Source organism: Belonocnema kinseyi, chromosome 6 (assembly GCF_010883055.1).
Source record: "Belonocnema kinseyi isolate 2016_QV_RU_SX_M_011 chromosome 6, B_treatae_v1, whole genome shotgun sequence".
In the NCBI taxonomy this organism is placed as follows: Eukaryota; Metazoa; Arthropoda; class Insecta; order Hymenoptera; family Cynipidae; genus Belonocnema; species Belonocnema kinseyi.
In genome coordinates, this window is record NC_046662.1 from 59,233,397 (window position 1) to 59,251,492 (window position 18,096).

The 18,096-nt window shown below is 26.2% G+C and overlaps 1 protein-coding gene across 3 annotated transcripts; it reads left to right on the forward strand.

The window, feature by feature from the left end:
- The first annotated feature begins 1,631 nt into the window (after positions 1 to 1,631).
- Positions 1,632 to 18,096, forward strand: LOC117175120 (protein SET). Of its 3 annotated transcripts, none has more exons than XM_033364693.1 (5): positions 1,633 to 1,986; positions 4,993 to 5,182; positions 11,875 to 12,071; positions 12,825 to 13,044; positions 17,929 to 18,096. In XM_033364693.1, exons 1-5 carry the CDS (start codon positions 1,735 to 1,737, stop codon positions 17,946 to 17,948), a joined length of 879 nt encoding a protein of 292 aa, XP_033220584.1. In that variant the 5' UTR covers positions 1,633 to 1,734; the 3' UTR covers positions 17,949 to 18,096. The 3 variants fall into 3 exon arrangements, with proteins under 3 accessions (XP_033220585.1, XP_033220584.1, XP_033220583.1); XM_033364692.1 differs by having other exon boundaries at positions 1,634 to 1,986; positions 11,866 to 12,071; XM_033364694.1 differs by lacking the exons at positions 12,825 to 13,044; positions 17,929 to 18,096 and adding an exon at positions 12,239 to 12,607 and having other exon boundaries at positions 1,632 to 1,986; positions 11,866 to 12,071.

The window sequence follows — 18,096 nt, forward strand, 5'->3', positions numbered from 1 at the left end:
AATTAACTGATAAAACGTCCTGCTTGCAAAAAATAATTTTGCTGAAATATTTTCATTGACTTTTAATTTTGTCAATAATATTACTAATTAAATAATTAATTAATTAATTAGGTGAATATATATTTAGGCATTTTATATTTTTCTATCTTTCAAATAGAAATATGAAAATAGAATGTGTATTTTTTGCGCATAAAAAGAATTCTTTAAATTGTCCGGAATCCTTACGTGAAAATTCCAAGTATTATACTTTTTATGAATAAAATAATAAAAGAAAACATTTTTTGATATCATATCAAAGTATTTTTTAGCTTCTTTATTTTTAATAGAAATACGAAAATAAAGTGAATATTTTTTGTTGCTTAAAAAGGATTCTTTAAATTGTCCTGAATGTTTACGTAAATATTCGAATTATCCTCTTTAGGAATACAATATTAAAACAAAACTTTTTATTTTTTCGCTTTTTTCAAGTTTTCATTATAAAAATAAAAAGATGGAATTTCATGGTTTGGATTTTCAGTCAATAACTTCAATTACTTCCATGCTATAATTATTAATATTATTGATTTATGTATAACAAACAGTAAAATTTGTCATACAGTGGTAAAATCATCCCATTCTTTCTAGATCTATATTTTATAACGAATTATCTTTATCATCTTTTCAATGACTTGTTCATTCTTAATTTATATAACACTATATTCTATTTTATTGAATTAATACGAATAAATTACTTATACTAAGAAAATGTTCAAATAAAGAAAAGTTATTTTCAGTCCTGGGTAATAAATAAATAATCCATAATAATTGAAAATTTCAAGTTCCCGCTTGAACAAAGCTGAGCTTATTGCGCTGCGTCGTGGCATGTGATCAAAAAAATCCGTTTAAACGCAGCGGCATTGCCGAATTAGACCGAAAAGTACCGGAAAAAACCGAAGCCATAATTTCGACGATAGCGCCGTTCTCGTGACATGTGGCCTAACTAGACCCTTGCCGCATCTAGGTAAAATATCTTTGCTATCAATAAACCATGGACATAGGAAACAGGGGACTAGCAAATATCTTTCGGACTACGTATGCCATTGCGGGAGTGATGCAATGAGGGGGAGGTCCGCCACCTTTTGATGTCCCGCGACAAACATGGCAGCGCCCACATGTTTATATTTTCATGCACAGTTTGCCGGCAAAAACGCTCATGTGCATAATTAAATGGCACATCGAAAGATGGCGACTCTCCTCACTCATGGAATTCCCTACCCGTGGATTCAACCACGCTCGCCCAGGTTAGGATGGCATGCCTAGTCCCGTGTTTCCTATGTCCATGCAATAAACAAAAGCGAGTTACAGCATCGGTAAGAAGACTCACGCGATCGATAAAGAAGCCAAATTAAATGTTTCCCCATTTGTATTATTTAACCCCCGATTTCAACTTTTGTTTGAAATTAAACTCTAAATATTTCAACTTTTCTACCGAAAATAAAAAAATGAAAAATGAGCGCAAAACTAAAACTCTAAGCGCAAAAAAATAAAGCTCGAACCTACACAATTTAAATTTCCCGGCGCAGAATCAACAAAAGGGAGCGCCATCTGCTGAATCAAAAAAGGAAATGAGTCCTGTTTCTAGGTTATGTTGTCAGTGATTTAATTTTACGCGGCGCGTTTCTCGCGAGATCAACGCGGACGTAGAAATAAACAGAAGAAAGGAGAAGTAGTGTTGAGTGGACGCATAATTTCGTTATGGCTTCGCCGAATAAGAAGGTAAAAAAACCCGAGGATCCCGGGGATGATACGGAAGGACGAGACTACGACCTTGGAATTCAAAAGGCCCTGGAGGAGATAGACGGCTGTCAGAATCAAATCGATGGACTCAACGAGAAGGCGAGCGACGAGATCCTCGAAGTCGAGAAGAAATACAACAAACTGCGCAAGCCTTACTTCCAAAAGCGAAATGATATCATCAAGAGGATACCCCAATTCTGGGTCACTGCTGTATCCTTTTTATTCCGTGACATGGTCCTGCCCATTGGGTATTTTTTGCGAGATTTTGACGTTTCCCAGTTGCCGGCGTCCACCGGTGACAGCGGCCATCTTGCTCAGGCCTATTCCTATATTTAAAGCCAACGGGATATTCACTTTTTACGTGGTATTTTCACGGCAAACAAAGGCTTCTGTAATTATTTTTGCATTTTTATAGACAGTTGTGGTTTTTATAGGAAATTTTATACAGAAAATTGAAAATTTTGGTTGATCGTTTGAAGGACATGGTTTTTTGGCAATGTGGGGTTAATCTATTTTTTTTTTCTAAGGATTTCACGGAGTGTGCCAAGATTGTGGAAAAAAGTCATATTTTTAAAGAGATAAGAGTATCGGAATTATTATTGGAGGGATTTTAGATTTTTAAAATATTGATACTTTTTTTTATTTTGGTAGCCTTTGTTAATAAATGTTAAAGATAGGAGAAGTGAGGCGTGTAATTTGAGACAAATCGTAAATTTCGCAATCTTTTTACCAAAGAATTTGAAGTTTCAGGAATGCGCGAAATGAGGAATAGAGGATCCTAACCTTAAAAAAATGTACTTGGATAAATTCATCGGGAAATATCTGAGCATTTTTTTATAAACCTAAAAGTTTTCAAATTTATTTTTAATTTTGCAATAAATATTGCCTCTTTTGTTGGAAATTTACCTATTTTCTTAAAAACACATCTTTTTGGTTGAAAATTCCTCTTTTGGAATGAAAATTCATCTTTTGTAGCAAAGTCATCTCCAGAATGTATCCCTTTTCGTTAAAAACTCCACTATTTGGTTGAAATTTTAATAATTTTTTTTAAATTCTACTATTTTCTTGAAAAACTACTATTATTTTTTTTGTTCAGGATTCATTTCTTGGTTAAAAATTCTAATATTTTCTTAGTCATCGCCGGAATTGATCTTGTTGGGTTAAAAATGTTTCTGTGTAGTTAAAATTTTTATTACTTTCTTGAAAATTGAATTGTTTGGTTAAAGTCATCTCATTTTATTGAATATTTTGTTTTTTGGATGAATAATCAATGTAAAAAAATGAATATTCATGTTTTATTGCTGAAACTTCTTTTTTTTAAATAGAAATGTCTACAATTATATTTTGGGCCTATAATTGATCTATTTTGGTTGCAAATTCTACAATTTAATTAAAGTTTTTATTTGTTTGTTGAAAAATTGATCCTTTTGCTTCAAAATTCTACTATTTTGTTGAAAGTTTAATTATTCTCTAAAAAATTGAACTATTTTCTTAGTCATATTTTTGGGTTAAAAATTCATCTTTCTGGTTCAAAATTAATTCTTTTTGTATCAAGTTTCGTTAATTTTATTTGAAAATTTCGTGATTTTGTTATAAATTCAATTATTCTGTTGAAAATTGAATTATTTGATTAAAAAGTCATGTTTTTGTTTTAAAATTCATTCATTTTATTTGAAAGGTACTATTTTCTTTTAGTAGAAAAGTCATCCCCAGAAATGATCTTTTTTAGTTGAAATTTCATTATTTTGTTAAAAATTGAACCATTTTGTCAAAGCCATATTTTGTTGTCAAAATTTTAATTCTTGTATTCTATATATGGCTTTTTAGGTAGAAAATCCATATTTTAGGATGAAAAGTCATCTTTTATGGTTAAAAGTTAATATTTAAAAATTGAAAAGTCTAACAGTATATTTTTAGTCTAGAATTTATATATTTTGGTTAAAATTTCGACTATTTCGTTGAAAATTTAGGCATTTTGTTGAATATTCATCGATTTTGTTTAAAAGTCATTTTTTGTATGTTAAAACTTCATCTCTTTGGTTCAAAGTTAATTCGTTAAATTTGAAAACCTAACTGTTTTTTTGCGCCTTTCAAATGGAAAAATGCGTCCTTTAGGTTTAAAAACATCGACTATTTTGTTAAAAGTCATACTTTTGGTTGAAAATTCATTCTTTTGATTTGAAAAGTCTACTAATATATTTTTGGTTCAGAACTAGTCTTTTCTGTTCCAATATCTTACTATTTAGTTTTAAAATTATATAATTTGGTTAAAAATTCAATTATTTTGTAAAAAAGTAATCCTTTTTTGATCGCAAATTGAACTGTTTTGTTAAACATTCATCATTTTGGATAGAAAATTTTTTCTTTTCGAATGAAAATTCCTCTTACGGGCACAAAGTAATATTTTTTGCTTGAAAATTTATATTTTCTGGTTGAAAGTTAACGCGTTTTAATTAAAAAGTCTACTATGATATTTTTGTCGGTGATTCGTCATTTTACATTACAAATTCCACTATTTGGTAGAAAATTTCATTATTTTGTTGAAAATGTAATACCTGTTAAAGTAATCTTTTTCGGGCGAGAATCCCATTGTTTTGCTGAATATTTGACGTTTTCGAATGAAAATCCGTCCTTCTGATTCTGAGTTTATCACTTTTGGTTAAAGTATTTACTATTCCGTTGAAAATTTAATTATTTTTTAAACACTTTACCATTTTCTTAAAAATTTATATTTATTATTTATTTGTTTGTATAAAATTAATCTATTTTGGTTGAAAATTCATCTTTCTTGATTGGAAATTTAATTGTCTTCTAGAAGATACGCCTTCGTAGCTTTAAAATGGAACTATTTGGTTAACAATTCACATTTCTTTTAAAATTTCTACAATAAAACACTTAATATTATATCATTGTTGTAAACCGCGAAAAAAGTAATTTTTATCCGGGAAACCCGGGAATAGTCTATATTTTTTTAAAGTTTAATTTATATTTAATTTGATCTAATTATCTATATACTAGTACTTTATTCTATATTTTTTTTAATTCAAAAATTGTTTTAAAAACTATACGTTCGAGATAATAAAATGCTCCAAATCAAAATTTAAATATTTATAAACCATCAACATTGTTACATAAAGTTGTTAGGTAAAATTATGTTGGTTATCCTCCTAAAAAATTGAAAAAGCAAGATGTTAGTTTCCTTAAAACACATTGTAGTTTGTTAATAATAAAAAAATAGCTGACATCCTAGAAGAGGAAGAAGAAGAGGCCCTTCGATACTTGAATAAATTGGAGGTGGAGGAGTTTGAGGACATAAAATCCGGCTACAGAATCAATTTCCACTTTGAGGAAAATCCGTACTTTGAAAATGACGTTCTGACCAAGGAATTTCACCTAGGCTCATCAGGTGAGCACCGTTTTATAGAGATATTTAGGGTTTCGAGCGGACCGGAAAATCGGGAAGAATCCGGGAGTTACGTTATCCTTTTTATTTATGTATCTAAAGTTTTGAACGTTCAAATGAACGAAATATTTTCTCCCAATTCTATTTTATATATAAATATTGTTCCAACTATAATTAAAAATAAAGAATTTTAAGTTTCTTTTGGCAATCTACTGTTTTTAACATAAACTAGCTAATATTTTAGAACTGTTTATAGTTTACAAAGTCATGATTAAAAAATTTCGTTCATTTGAACGTTTAGAATTTCAAGGACTTTTTAAATTTTATTTTTAGTTTTTCTCAAGTTCTTTTAATTTTAATTAAATAAGTGTTAAAATTTTTCTCCTAGAGAAGGTGAAAGCTATCATAATTCGATATAAAAGGAGTCTGAAGGGTGGCCGCTGGACCGGCAAAACCGGGAATTTTTCGAGACCGGGAAAATCGGGTGATGACAGTGAATTTTTTTTTACCGGGAATTTTACAAATGTTTAGAAGAAAAATCTGCCCACGTTCGATTTCAACAGTTTTTGAATAATTAGTTGAATTTTTACGTTCTTCAATTATGCTATTATTTAGCTTACAATGCGTAATTCAAAATTTTTTTACTTTAAATATTTTCCATTACAAATTGTTATTACTAAGCTTACATTTTTAATTTAAAGAATTTTTAAATGATTTATTAAAGACTTGTACAAATAAAAAATAAAGGCCTTTGATGTTGAAAATTTTGGATAAAAAACGTTCTTATTTAATAAATAAATTTTTTTTTTAATTTATCTGTACTTTAAGTAAGAAAAGTGAACAAAAACGATTTGACAAAACGATGTTTCGAACTTGTGACTGAAAGTTTATAAACTATTTTCAACTTAAAAATAACTTCGTAATATATTTTTATCTAAAGGATTTTATTAAATTAAAAATATTGTTTCAGTCTAAAATATTCAATTTTTAAGCCATTTAATTTAAAATTTGTAATTGCCTTGTTACAATTTTAATTGTTGTCTCTGAAAAATGCTTAATTTATAAGTGAAATTTTAAAATTTTGATGTTTAATTTACAAATGAACATTTGTAGAAAAAATTCGAGTAATTTCAAGATGTTGTAGGAGTTTTAAGAAGATAAAAAATTATAATTCAAATTTTAGAAAGTTTTTTTAAAATCTTCTAGAATCTTTTTTGAAAATTTTTTTTAAATATTTGAAAAACTTTTTAAATATTCTCTCAAAATAATTTTTCAAAATGAAAAGTTATTTTGAATTTTCCTAGGAATCTTAAGAAAGTGTTTTTTGTTCTTTTAAAGTTATTCACAATTCTTGAAAAGAATATAATTTTTTTGTTAAAAATCTGGGAAAATCTACATTTTGTTTTATATTAGTCTATCATTTCAAGTTTGATATTAAGTTTGAATCTTTTTAAAACTTCTACATATCTCTTAAAATTACTCAAATTTCGCCTACAAATACTAAATGTTCAATTGTTATTTATACATCCAAATTGTAAAGAAATTTTCTAAAATTTGCAGGTATTTCTGAAAATTGTAGAAAAAAATCAATTGATTTTGACAGATATTTAGAAGTTCTGACAAAATTTCCAAAATCATTTTAAATTTAAAACAACTTCTAGATTTCTCAAGATTTTGAAATAAAATTTTGAAGCTTTCTAAGGATGGTTAAACTATTCAAAAATAAAATAATTGAATTTCTAATTTAAGAAGGGTTCAGTTAAAATTGTTTCAATTATTCAATATTTGATGTTTTTAGCTTAAATTTCCTTAAAATTATATAAATTTAAAGTTAATTGATTGATTTTTTAATTCAAAGCATTTTAAAATGATAACGTGGATTTATATTTTTATATATTGAAAAATGTTAGTACCTTTAATTTTTTACGCGTAAATCATTGAGCATTTGAATACAACATTTTTAAATTAAAAGCTTTTAAATTTTAATTTTAAAAGTTTAAAATTTAATAGTTCCACTTTGAATGCTTTCATTTGCAGCTCAGTTTTTATTACCTTAAGTTGAAAATTTTGTAGCATTAGTGTTTCATTTTTTAATTTCATTGACCGCGAAAAATGTTCCGGGAATTTATTTCGTCGATTGAAACGGCCACCCTGATTCTGGATTGAAGGAAAATAATAATACAAATTAAATGAATATATAGTTTAGATAAGTGTATTAGAAAACTCATGATTACCTGCTTTATATATTTTGCAAAACTATTCCTTTCGGCTGAAAAAATATATTAAAAAATTTATATTAATTTTCTTAGTTGAAAATTTATATTTTTGGTTGAGAATGATTTTTTTGTATTGAAAATTAATATTTTTTACTGAAAATGTATCTATTCTTCTAAATGTAGAAATTTGTCTATTATTTTGGCTATTCTACTTTAGTTAAAAATGTGTCTTTTTTAATTAAAAATTCATGCATTTTTCGTTGGGAATTTGACTTTTTGGTAGAAAGTTCATCTTTTGGATTGAAAATTGAACTATTTGGTTAAAAATTCATATTTTGTTGAAGATGCATAATTTAATTAAAATACATTTCTCTGGTAGAAAATTGATCTTCATGGTTAAAAATTAGTTTTTTTTATTTAAAATTCAGTTTTTTAACTTATTAAATTTTTAATAAGTTGGTGCGATTTTATGGAATTTTTTCTTGAAAAGGATACCAAGGACATTAAAAAGTGTTAGTTATATTAGATTTTATGTAAATTTCAAGAGATCTCGTGATCGGTAATCTAGTTAAAATCTAGTTAAAAATTAATATATTTTGTTGAAAATTTGTTGTTTTGTTTTTTAAACTGAAAATTTATTTTTTTATTAAGAATTGAACTATTCCAGATAAAAATGCATAATTTCAGTTGAAAATTCATCTGTTTGGTTAAAAAATGCAGTGTTTTGTTAAAAATCATTTTTTCGTTTCATATTGATATTTTGAACTGAAAATTTTTTATATTGAAATATCAAAGATTTGGATAAAAGTTTAACTACTTTGTTAAAAAAATGTTTATTGAACATTGAACTATTCCAGGTTTAATTGAAAATTGATTTGTTATAGTCAAAAATTTAATTATTTTCTTCAAAATTCAACTATTTTATGAGTCATATTATTTCCTGAAAATTCTCTTTATTGGTTGACAATAAAATTTGTTATCGAAAAGTCAAATATTCTTCCAAAATATTTGTCTTTAAAGGCTTTTACATTCAACTAATTTGTTTAAAGTTCGTCTTTTTTTTTTAAATTTAATTGTTTGGTTAAGAATGCATGTGTCTTGTTCAAGTAGAAACTTTAATGTTTCATAATTTTACTATTTGGTGGAAAATGGAATTCTTTTGTTGAAAAATCAGCTATTGTGTCCAATTCAATCATTATTGGTGTAAAATATACTGTTTCTGGTTGAAAATTGATTTTTCGTAATTGAAAATTAACTTTTTTGGTTGAAAACTCACTTTTTCAGGAAAAGTAAATTGTTTTCTAAGACAGTTTACTTTCTAGCTTGAAAAATTTACTAGTTTGTTGAAAATTCAATTATTTGTTTGCAAATGCAACGCGTTTTGGTTGATGTTTAAATTTTTTTCTTTGAAAATTCAACTAGTGTCCTAAGATCATCATTTGTGTTGAAAAATGCAACAATTTTGTTAAAAAGTAATATCTTTTATTTTGAAATTCTCGTTTTTGTTTGAAAATAAACTTTTATGTTAAAAATTCAATCGTCTTCTAAAAAATTCAATTGTTTGGTTGAAAATTCAACCGTTTTTTGGTTGGAAATTAATCTTTTTTATTGAAAATTCGACATTTTCGATGAAAATTAATTTTTCTTGATTGAAAATGAACGTTTTTGTTGCAAATTCATCGTTTCAGTTCAAACTTTCAACTGCTTTCTAACAAAAAATGTGCTTTCTAGCTTGAAAACTTGACTAGTTTTTTGAAAATTGGCCTTTTTGTTTTGAAAATTTATATTTTTACTTGAAATCTTATTAATTGAAAAAGATGTGCCCTATTTTCGTAAAAAAATTACTTTATTTCCCCTGTTTTGATATGATTTTTTGACGTGTATTCTTTATGTATATTATGTCAAAATTCCCATTTATATGCGTTGGTTTCGGAAAAAACACAAAAAGACATCTTTAAATTGGTCAGGGGAAAAATTTGATAATTTATTTTTAAAGAGGCGGAGCCCTAAGGGGCAAAAAGGGCGCTGCCCCCCCCCCCCATCGCAAAAATTGACCAGGGTACCTGAAATATTTGTGAAATAATTGAAGTATTTCTGAAATCTGTGGAAAATTATGGAAATATTGGTGTATCTTTGGAAATATTTGGGAAATAATTAATTTCTTTGTAAAATCTTCCTGAAATCTTTCGAAATCTTTGCGAAAAATTTGAAATCTTTCTGAAATATCTGATAATATTTGTGAAATCATAGAAGTATTTGCGAAATCTTTTGAATCTATCCGAATTCTTTACGAAATATTTGCAATATTTGGAAAATAATTAAATTCTTGGTAAAGTTTTCCTGAAATCTTTGCGAAACATTTGAAATATTTTTGAATATAATATAATATTTGTGAAATTATGGCAATCATTGAAGTCTTGGCGAAATCTTTTTATTCTGTCTGAATTCTTTACGAAATAATTTTAATGTTTGTGAAATCTTCGAAATATTTGGGAAATTATTAAATTCTTTGCGAAATATTTAAAATAGTTTTTAAATATCTAATATGATTTGTGAAATAATAGAAGTCTTTCAAGTCTATCCAAAATATTTGCGAAATATTTATGACATTTTTTTAATATCTGGGAAATCTTTGAAATCTTTGTCCACTCTTGGAATTTGAAATTTTTGTAAATTTTTGGGGAAAAAATCGAAATCTTAGCGAAATATTTAGAATATTTTTAAAATATTTGATAATATTTGCGAAATTATTGAAATCTTTGGGAAATTATAGAAGTCTTTGCGAAATCTTTTTAATCTATCTTAAATCTTTGCTAAGTAATTAAAATCTTTGGGAAATCTTTGTGACATAATTTGCCTATTTGTGAAATATCTTAAATCTATCCGAAACCTTTGAGGCATATTTCTGAAATGTTTTAAATCATTGGGAATCCATTCAAATCTTTGTAGAGTCTTTGGAAATCTTTGCGAACTATTAAAAATATTTTTGAAATATTCGAGATATTTGTGAAATCTTTGAAAAATCGCTGAATTTTTTGTGAAATCTTACAAATATATTGGAAACCTGTGCTAAATATTTGAAATGTTTGCGAAATATTTCAAATCTTTGTACAGTCTTTTCTTTTTTTGAAATAATTCAAATTCAGTTTATGTAAAATCTTATAAATCTGTCCGAAATCTGTGCTAAATATTTGAAATCTTTTTGCAATCTTGGAAATCTATCTGAAATATTTGGAAATATTTTATTTATATTTCTTTGGAAATATTTCCGAAATATTTGTGAAATCTTTGCGAAATCTTTTAAATCTATCCGAATTCTTTACGAAATATTTGGAAAATAATTAAATTCCTGGTAAAATTATCCTGAAATCTTTGCGAAACAGTTAAAATATTTTTGAATATAATATATTTGTGAAATTATTGAAATCATTGATGTTTTTGGGAAATCTTTTGAATCTATCCGAATTCTTTACAAAAAATTTTTGATCTTTTTGAAATCAGTGAAATATTTAGGAAATAATTAAATTCTTTTCAAAATCTTCCTGAAATCTTTAGAAATCTTTGCGAAATATTTAAAATAGTTTTGAACTATCTGATAGCATTTGTGAAATAATTGAAATCTTTGTGAAATCTATCCAAAATTTTTGCGAAATATTTATGAAATTTTTTTAATCTCTCGGAAATCATTGAAATGTATGGAAATTTATATGAAATATTTGAAAATTTGGGGAAATCTTTGCGAAATATTAGAAATTTTTGTGAAATTTTGGGCAAATAATTGAAATCTTCGTGAAATATTTGCAAGATATTTAAAATATTTTTAAAATATTTGATATTTGCGAAATTATTTAAATCCTTGAAAATCTTTGCAAAATATTTCGAATATTTTTAAAATATTTGATAATATTTGCGAAATTATTGAAATCTTTGGGAAATCATAGAAGTCTTTGCGAAATCATGTTCGCAAAAAAATGTTTGGCCAATAAAAAATGAAATGGCTCATTTTTTACATGTATGAAAAACGTTTATTTCATTATTTGATGTAAAAAAGGAGACCTGGAAAATTTTGATTTCTTGACCTGGAAAACCTGGAAAAGATCTTGAATTTTGTTCTCAAGAATCGCTAGACACCCTGATAGTGTTTTTTTTGTAGAGTTGACTCTCCTCATCGGGAATAAATGTTTACTAAGGTCGATTTAAGTTATAAAATTTAAAAGATCCATCCTCTCAGACTATAATTGTCAATTAATTAGTCTGGATGTAATTTTTGACTTTTGTTAAAAAATATTGTCTTAAATGTATCCGTTAGGATTTATGTTTCATAAAAATTGTAATAGTAGAAAAATCATTTTAAAATTAAGGAGCAGAATTTGCTCCGTCGCTTCTGAACGTGCTACCGTTCAAGTCTGAAATTTAAAAAAAAAAACGGAAAACTCGTAAAGCCCTAATGAAACTCCTGCTTGTTTGCAGGAGATCCAGCCTCGCACAGCACGACAATTCGTTGGAAAGAAGGGGCAGATTTAGTGAAAAGCGCAAAGGCCAAGGCTGCTATTAAGGGTAGAAAAAGGCCGCTTATTCACCGAACGTTTTTCACCTGGTTCGCGGATCACGGCGATCCAAGTTCAGATGAAATCGCTGAACTTATCAAAGACGACCTGTGGCCCAATCCCTTACAGGTATCAAAAATTAGTTCAATTTTTTCATATTCACGAATTCTTTACAGTATGTAATTGGATACAATGTTTACTTTTGCGAATCTCTAATAGTATGGACGCTTTAAAAGCATAGTATTTTAAAATATAGTAATCGATTTGCATCAAACTTATGATTCTTTAATTCTCAGAGTATGTTGGAATCCATTGATCTTGAGGAATCTTTGCCAGTCGTTCTAGAATTTTTCAAATAATAAAATGTTTGCGCAAGTATTCTAAAGAAAAAAAAGAACTTGCTAAATCTGTAGTCAAAAAATTGAATTCCAATCAACCAAAACATAATTTCGTTTGGAAGGTAAAGAAGAATCGTGATTAATTTGAAACTGGGCTTCAAAAAAAATCTAAAGATGGTTGAAAGAAAGAAAAATTTCTGGCCTACTTGAAAAACTTCATCTCCAACTGGTATTTTTCAAGGAAAAATATATCAGAGATAAATAGTGATTTGTTTCGTGATGTTGAAAATGTCGGCTTTATTAAAAAATGAAGTGTGAATAAAATTTGTATAGCAACGGTAAATTTGTTGGTAGTTTTTATTTAGACAGACAACTTATAAGAAAAAATTAATCAATTTTTAGCCAAGTATAAAGAATTTGAAGCAATCAAGCAAAAAAAAAAAAAGAATTAAATTGAAAAGTAAGTCTTGAATATTTTGAAACTTCCAAGCGATTAATGTGTTAACTAAAATATTGGATTTTGTTTTTATTTGTTTTGTTTCAGTATTATTTGGCTCCCGACATTGATGGTGAGAATGGAATCGATGGTGATGGAGAGGAAGGTGACAGTGAGGAGGAAGAGGAGGAGGAGGATGGAGTAGGAGAAGAGGGTGAGGAAGGTGTCGAGGTTGAGGAAGGCGAGGACAGTGTAGAAATCATGGAAGACGGACCGGAAGAAGAAGAGGAAGAGGAAGAAGAGGAGGAGGTCGTGAATGAAAATGAAGGTGCATACTCTAAATTAAATTGAAACCCATGCAAAATTAATCTAAAATTACAGACTTCACACTCATTCCCATTTTGAGCCCTTTTTTGCCTTAAAAAAAAAAAGAATTTCTCTTTTTTCCCATTTTTATAAGAAACATTTCGTTTTTTGTGTCTAAATGCAAACTGAATTAGGAGAAGCCAATAGGAAAATCCAACTGTTTTTCGTTGAAATTTATTTATTTTTAACTGAAAAATTTACCACTTTGATATTTTTACCTGAGAATTCATCTCTTGGTTACAAATTTAACTATGTAGTTTAAAAATTTTAACTAAAAAAATAGAACTGATCGTTGTTTAGCTGAAAATTTATAGTCGTTAGTTGAATATTCAACTAATACATTTCTCAGTGTAAACTTATCTTTTTTTCTGAAAATTCAACCACTTGGTTTGAAGTTAAACTGCTTTGTTAAAAATTTATTTTATTAATTAAAGATCCGTTCTTTTAGTTAAATTTTCGTTTAAAAAAATTTTGCGTGTGTTGAAAACCAATTTTTTAACTGAAAATTTAACTATAGCATTTTTGATAGAAAATTAATATTCTCGATTGAAAATTCAGCTACTTGGTTAAAGTTAAACCAGTTTTTAAAAAAATATTTTATTATTTGAGGATTCGTTTCTTTGGTTGAAAATCATTTTTTTGTATATATTTTTTCTTGAAAATCAATTTTTTAAACTATAAGATTAACTATTTTATTTTTTGTAGAAAATTGATAGTTTTTAGATAAAAATTCAACTGTTTAGTTATAAATTGATGTATTTTATTGTACATTCGCATTTTTTTGTAGAAAATTAGTCAATCAATTTTTTTTTAACTGAAAAATTAAATGTTCCATTTCTTGTTGATAAGTGGTCGTTTTTAGTTTCCAATTCAACTATTTGGTTGCACATTTACTTTTTACAGGGTGGTCATTGGACCGGGAAATGACCGGGAATTATACAAATTTTCAGAAGAAAAATCTGTCTAAAAGTTCGCTACAACATTTTTTAAAATAATTAGTTGAATTTAAACCTTTTTCGGTTATGATAACATTCAGTTTACAATGCGTTATTCATCAATCTTTTACTTTAAAAATTCTTCATTTTTGATTTTTATTTTTAAGTGTATATTTTTAATTTAAAGAATTATAAAGTGCAATATTGAAGGCTTATAAAATTAAAAGCGTTTGAAGTTGAAGAATTTTGATAAAAAAAAAAAAACAGTATTATTTTAGCAACTGTAAATATAATAAAATGAATAAATAATTTGTTAAATAGATCTGTACTTTAAGTATTAGAAATTGAACAATAATTTATTTGATAAAACGATTCTAAATTCGTTCAAAGTTTAAGAATTTCCAGATTGTCACTGATCCAATTCGAAAGTCTTAGTCATTAAAAAATGTAAAGGTGCGATTGAAACATTATAAACTATTTTCAAATTTAAAATAATTCAATAATAATATATTCGTAATTGAAGGTGTTTACTAAATTAAAAATGTTGTTTAAGTCTAAATGATTTACTTTTTAACCCATTTAATTTGAACTTTTTTAATTAAGAAAGAGAATAATTATTTAATATTTAGAAATATTTGACTGTTAATTTAATGCGAATAAATTGAAGCCAACTATTTAAAAATAAATAATTTGAAACTTAATTATTTGATAGATAAAGCTTTGAACTGTTAAAATTTCGAAAAGCTTTTAAACTTTGAACGTTAAAATTTGCATTGTTCAATTTAAAAAATGTTTGATTTGTAAGCGAAATTTTTTAATTTTTATGTAGAAATAATAATTGAACCCTTATTATTTGTAGAAAAAATTTGATTATTTTTAAGAGATATTTGGAAGTTTTTAAAGATTCAAAATTAATTTAAAAGTCAAGTAATTTAAATTAAGTGTGTGGTATTTTTTTTCAGAATTCCTAAACATATTTTAAAATGAATCAAGTCTTTCCAAAAAGTTTTAGAAAAGTGTGTAGATTTTTTTTAAATCCTTAAAATCTTCCATGTTGTTTTTTGGCAATTTTGGAAATCTATTAAAATCTTTTTAAATATTCTATTAAAATAATTTTTCAAAATGATAAATCATTTTCAATTTTCCTAGGAATACGAAGAAAATGTTTCTATTCTTTTGGAGCCTTTCACAATTCTTAAAAATTTTCTAAATCTTTTGTTTGAAACCTGAACAAATCTACATTTTCTTTTTAAATTAGGTCGTGGGTATTTGCACCGAAATTTCGTACAAATAGTCGAATTTTGTCGGTACACACACTTCACCTAAATTATTTGATATTATTTCAAGTTCGAAATTAATTTCGAATCTTTTTAAAACTTCTAAATATCTCTTAAAATTTCTCTAATTTTTTTCCAAAAATAATACGTGTTCAATTGTTATTTATAAATCCAAATTTGAAGGAAAATTGGTTAAATTCGCAGCATTTCTAGAAGTTGTAGGGCCAATTCAATTAATTTTAAAAGTGATGTAAAAGTTCTAAAAAAGTGTCCAACATAATTTTAAATTTGAAAAAATGTAAAACAACTTCTAGATATCTCAAGATTTTGAAATTAATTTTTTTAAGTTTTTCAAGGATGCTTAAACTTTTTTAAATGAAAATAATTGATCTTCCAATTTAAGAAATTTTAAATTAAATAATTGTAAATTTTAAAAAATTTAATGTTTCTAGTCTAAAATAACTTAATAATATAATTTTGAAATTTTTTAAAGTTTATAGATTGATTTTTTTTATTTAGAGTTCTGAAGATGTTAACGTGGATTTATATTTTTGGAACTTAACCTACATTTTTTAACTCTTTAATTTATGAATTTTTAAAATCCTGAATTTTCCTGCATTTTTAAACTTCAATTTTAAAAGTGTAGAATTACACTTTGAATGCTTTTATTTTTTATTTCATTTTTATTACTTTAAATCGAAAAATATTTAGAATGGAGTCCGATTTTAAAAGTTTTATTGACCGGGAAATATGTTTGCGAACCGGGAAATGACCGGGATTTTTTTTCTTCGATTAAAACGGTCACCCTGTTTTTAGTTGAAAAATTCAGTTATTTTGTAGGAAATTCGTCTTCGTCTTAAAAATTCTTTTTTACTTCATTCGTTGAAAATTGATAATTTCGGGTTGTAAATTTAACTCTTTTTTATAGAATTCTCCTTTTTGGCTTCAAAATTTAACATTTTTTCTCTTTTCCGAATGAAAAATCTTTGTTGATAATCCGTCTCTTTTGGTTAAAGGTGCAACTGTTTGGTTGAAAATTAATCTGTTTTGATTGAGAATTCAACTGCTTTTTTTTTTAATTCGCCTGTTGGTTGAATTCAACTGCGTTGGATTTTAAATTCAAATATTTTTTGGTTGAAATATCAACTATTACCTTTTGTATTCAGAATTATTTTTTTTGTGCTTAAATTCGACCGGCTTTTGATTAAAATTAAATTTTTTTTGGTTGAAATGTCAGTTATTATATTTTTTGTTAAGAATTAATATATTTTATTGTAAATTCAACTGTTTACTTGAAAGGTAAACTTCTTTCTTACAAATTCATTTTTTATTTTTTTGAAGATTCAGCATTTTAATTCAACTATTCTGTTTTGAAATTTATCCTTTTCGCTTGAAATTTCAACTGTTTAACTGCAAATAAAACTGTTTGGTTGATAATTTATTTTTAATTGAATAGATTTGTTCAAAAATTCATCTCTTAGCTTTGTAAAAAATTTACCTGTTTTGTTAAACATTCATCTTTTTTTGTATTAAAATACAACTGTTTGTAGTTTAATTTTAATTTTTTTGTTTTTGGTTTTTTTTTTGATAATTCGAACACCGTACAAAATTTGTTTTTTAAAATAGAAATTTAATTTTTGTAATTAAAATGTAACTATTTAAGTATTGGCCAAATATTGCTTTTGTTGTAAATTTGTCTTTTTTAGTACAGAATTAATTTTGTTTTATTTATTGACTAATAAGTCGTTATTGGTTGGAAAATCAACTATCTGGTTAAAAATGTACGCGTTTGGGCGAGAATTCGTCTTTTTTTGTTAGAAAATTAATCGTCTTGGTCGAAAATTCATCTTTTTTTGTTGAAAATTTAATTATTATTTTGGTGGTAATAAACTGTTGTTTAGAAACTGATCGCTTTGACTCGAAAATTCTACATTTTGGATGAATTTATTTCTCTTAATAGCATAAAAATCTTTCTTGGTCGCATATTGATCTTGTTGGTTGAAAATTCAATTATTTGGTTGGTAATAAACTGTTTTGTAGAAAATTCATCTTGTTGGCCGAAAAATGCACATTTTTTGTTAAAAATACAACATTTTGTAGAAAACTTATTTTTTGTTTCGAAAATTAAAATAATTGGTACAAAATTCTCTCGTTTTATAAAAAAATTTGTTTATTTAATAGAAAAATAATTTACAAAAATTAAAAGTTAACTATTCCATTTTTGGTTATTGATTGTTTTTTTTTTAGTGAAAAAATTCAAATATTTGGTTAAAAATGCAACTATTTCATTGATAATCCCACTCTTTTGCTTGAAAATTCAACTATTTAGTTTTAAATTTCAAGTCTTTGATCTAGAATTACTTTGTTGAAAAATTATTTTTTCGATGTGAAAAGTCATCTTTTTTCTAAAACATTAGACTTTTTAGCTTGAAAACTCAACTATTTCAATCAGAATTCATCTCTTTGATAGAAAAATAATTTTTTGTTGTTTGAAAACTCATCTATTCTGTTAAATTTTATTTAAAAGAATCCCCTGTTTCAAGAGTAGTTTGAACTGTGAAGTCTAAAATTTATATTGCCCACTACTTGAAAGAAAAACCATAAAATATTTTCCCGTTTTCTTAATTGTTTCAGATGGTGAAGAACCTGAATAGATACAAAAGGTAAACCCTATGGTACAGAACAACCGGCAAACATTTCGAAAGAACAATTTAAGAAACGGAAACATTCTCGCAGAGAAATGTAGAGTAAGGTTTTTCGCGCGCAATTACAAACACCTGCCTGGAGTCATTATATATTTTA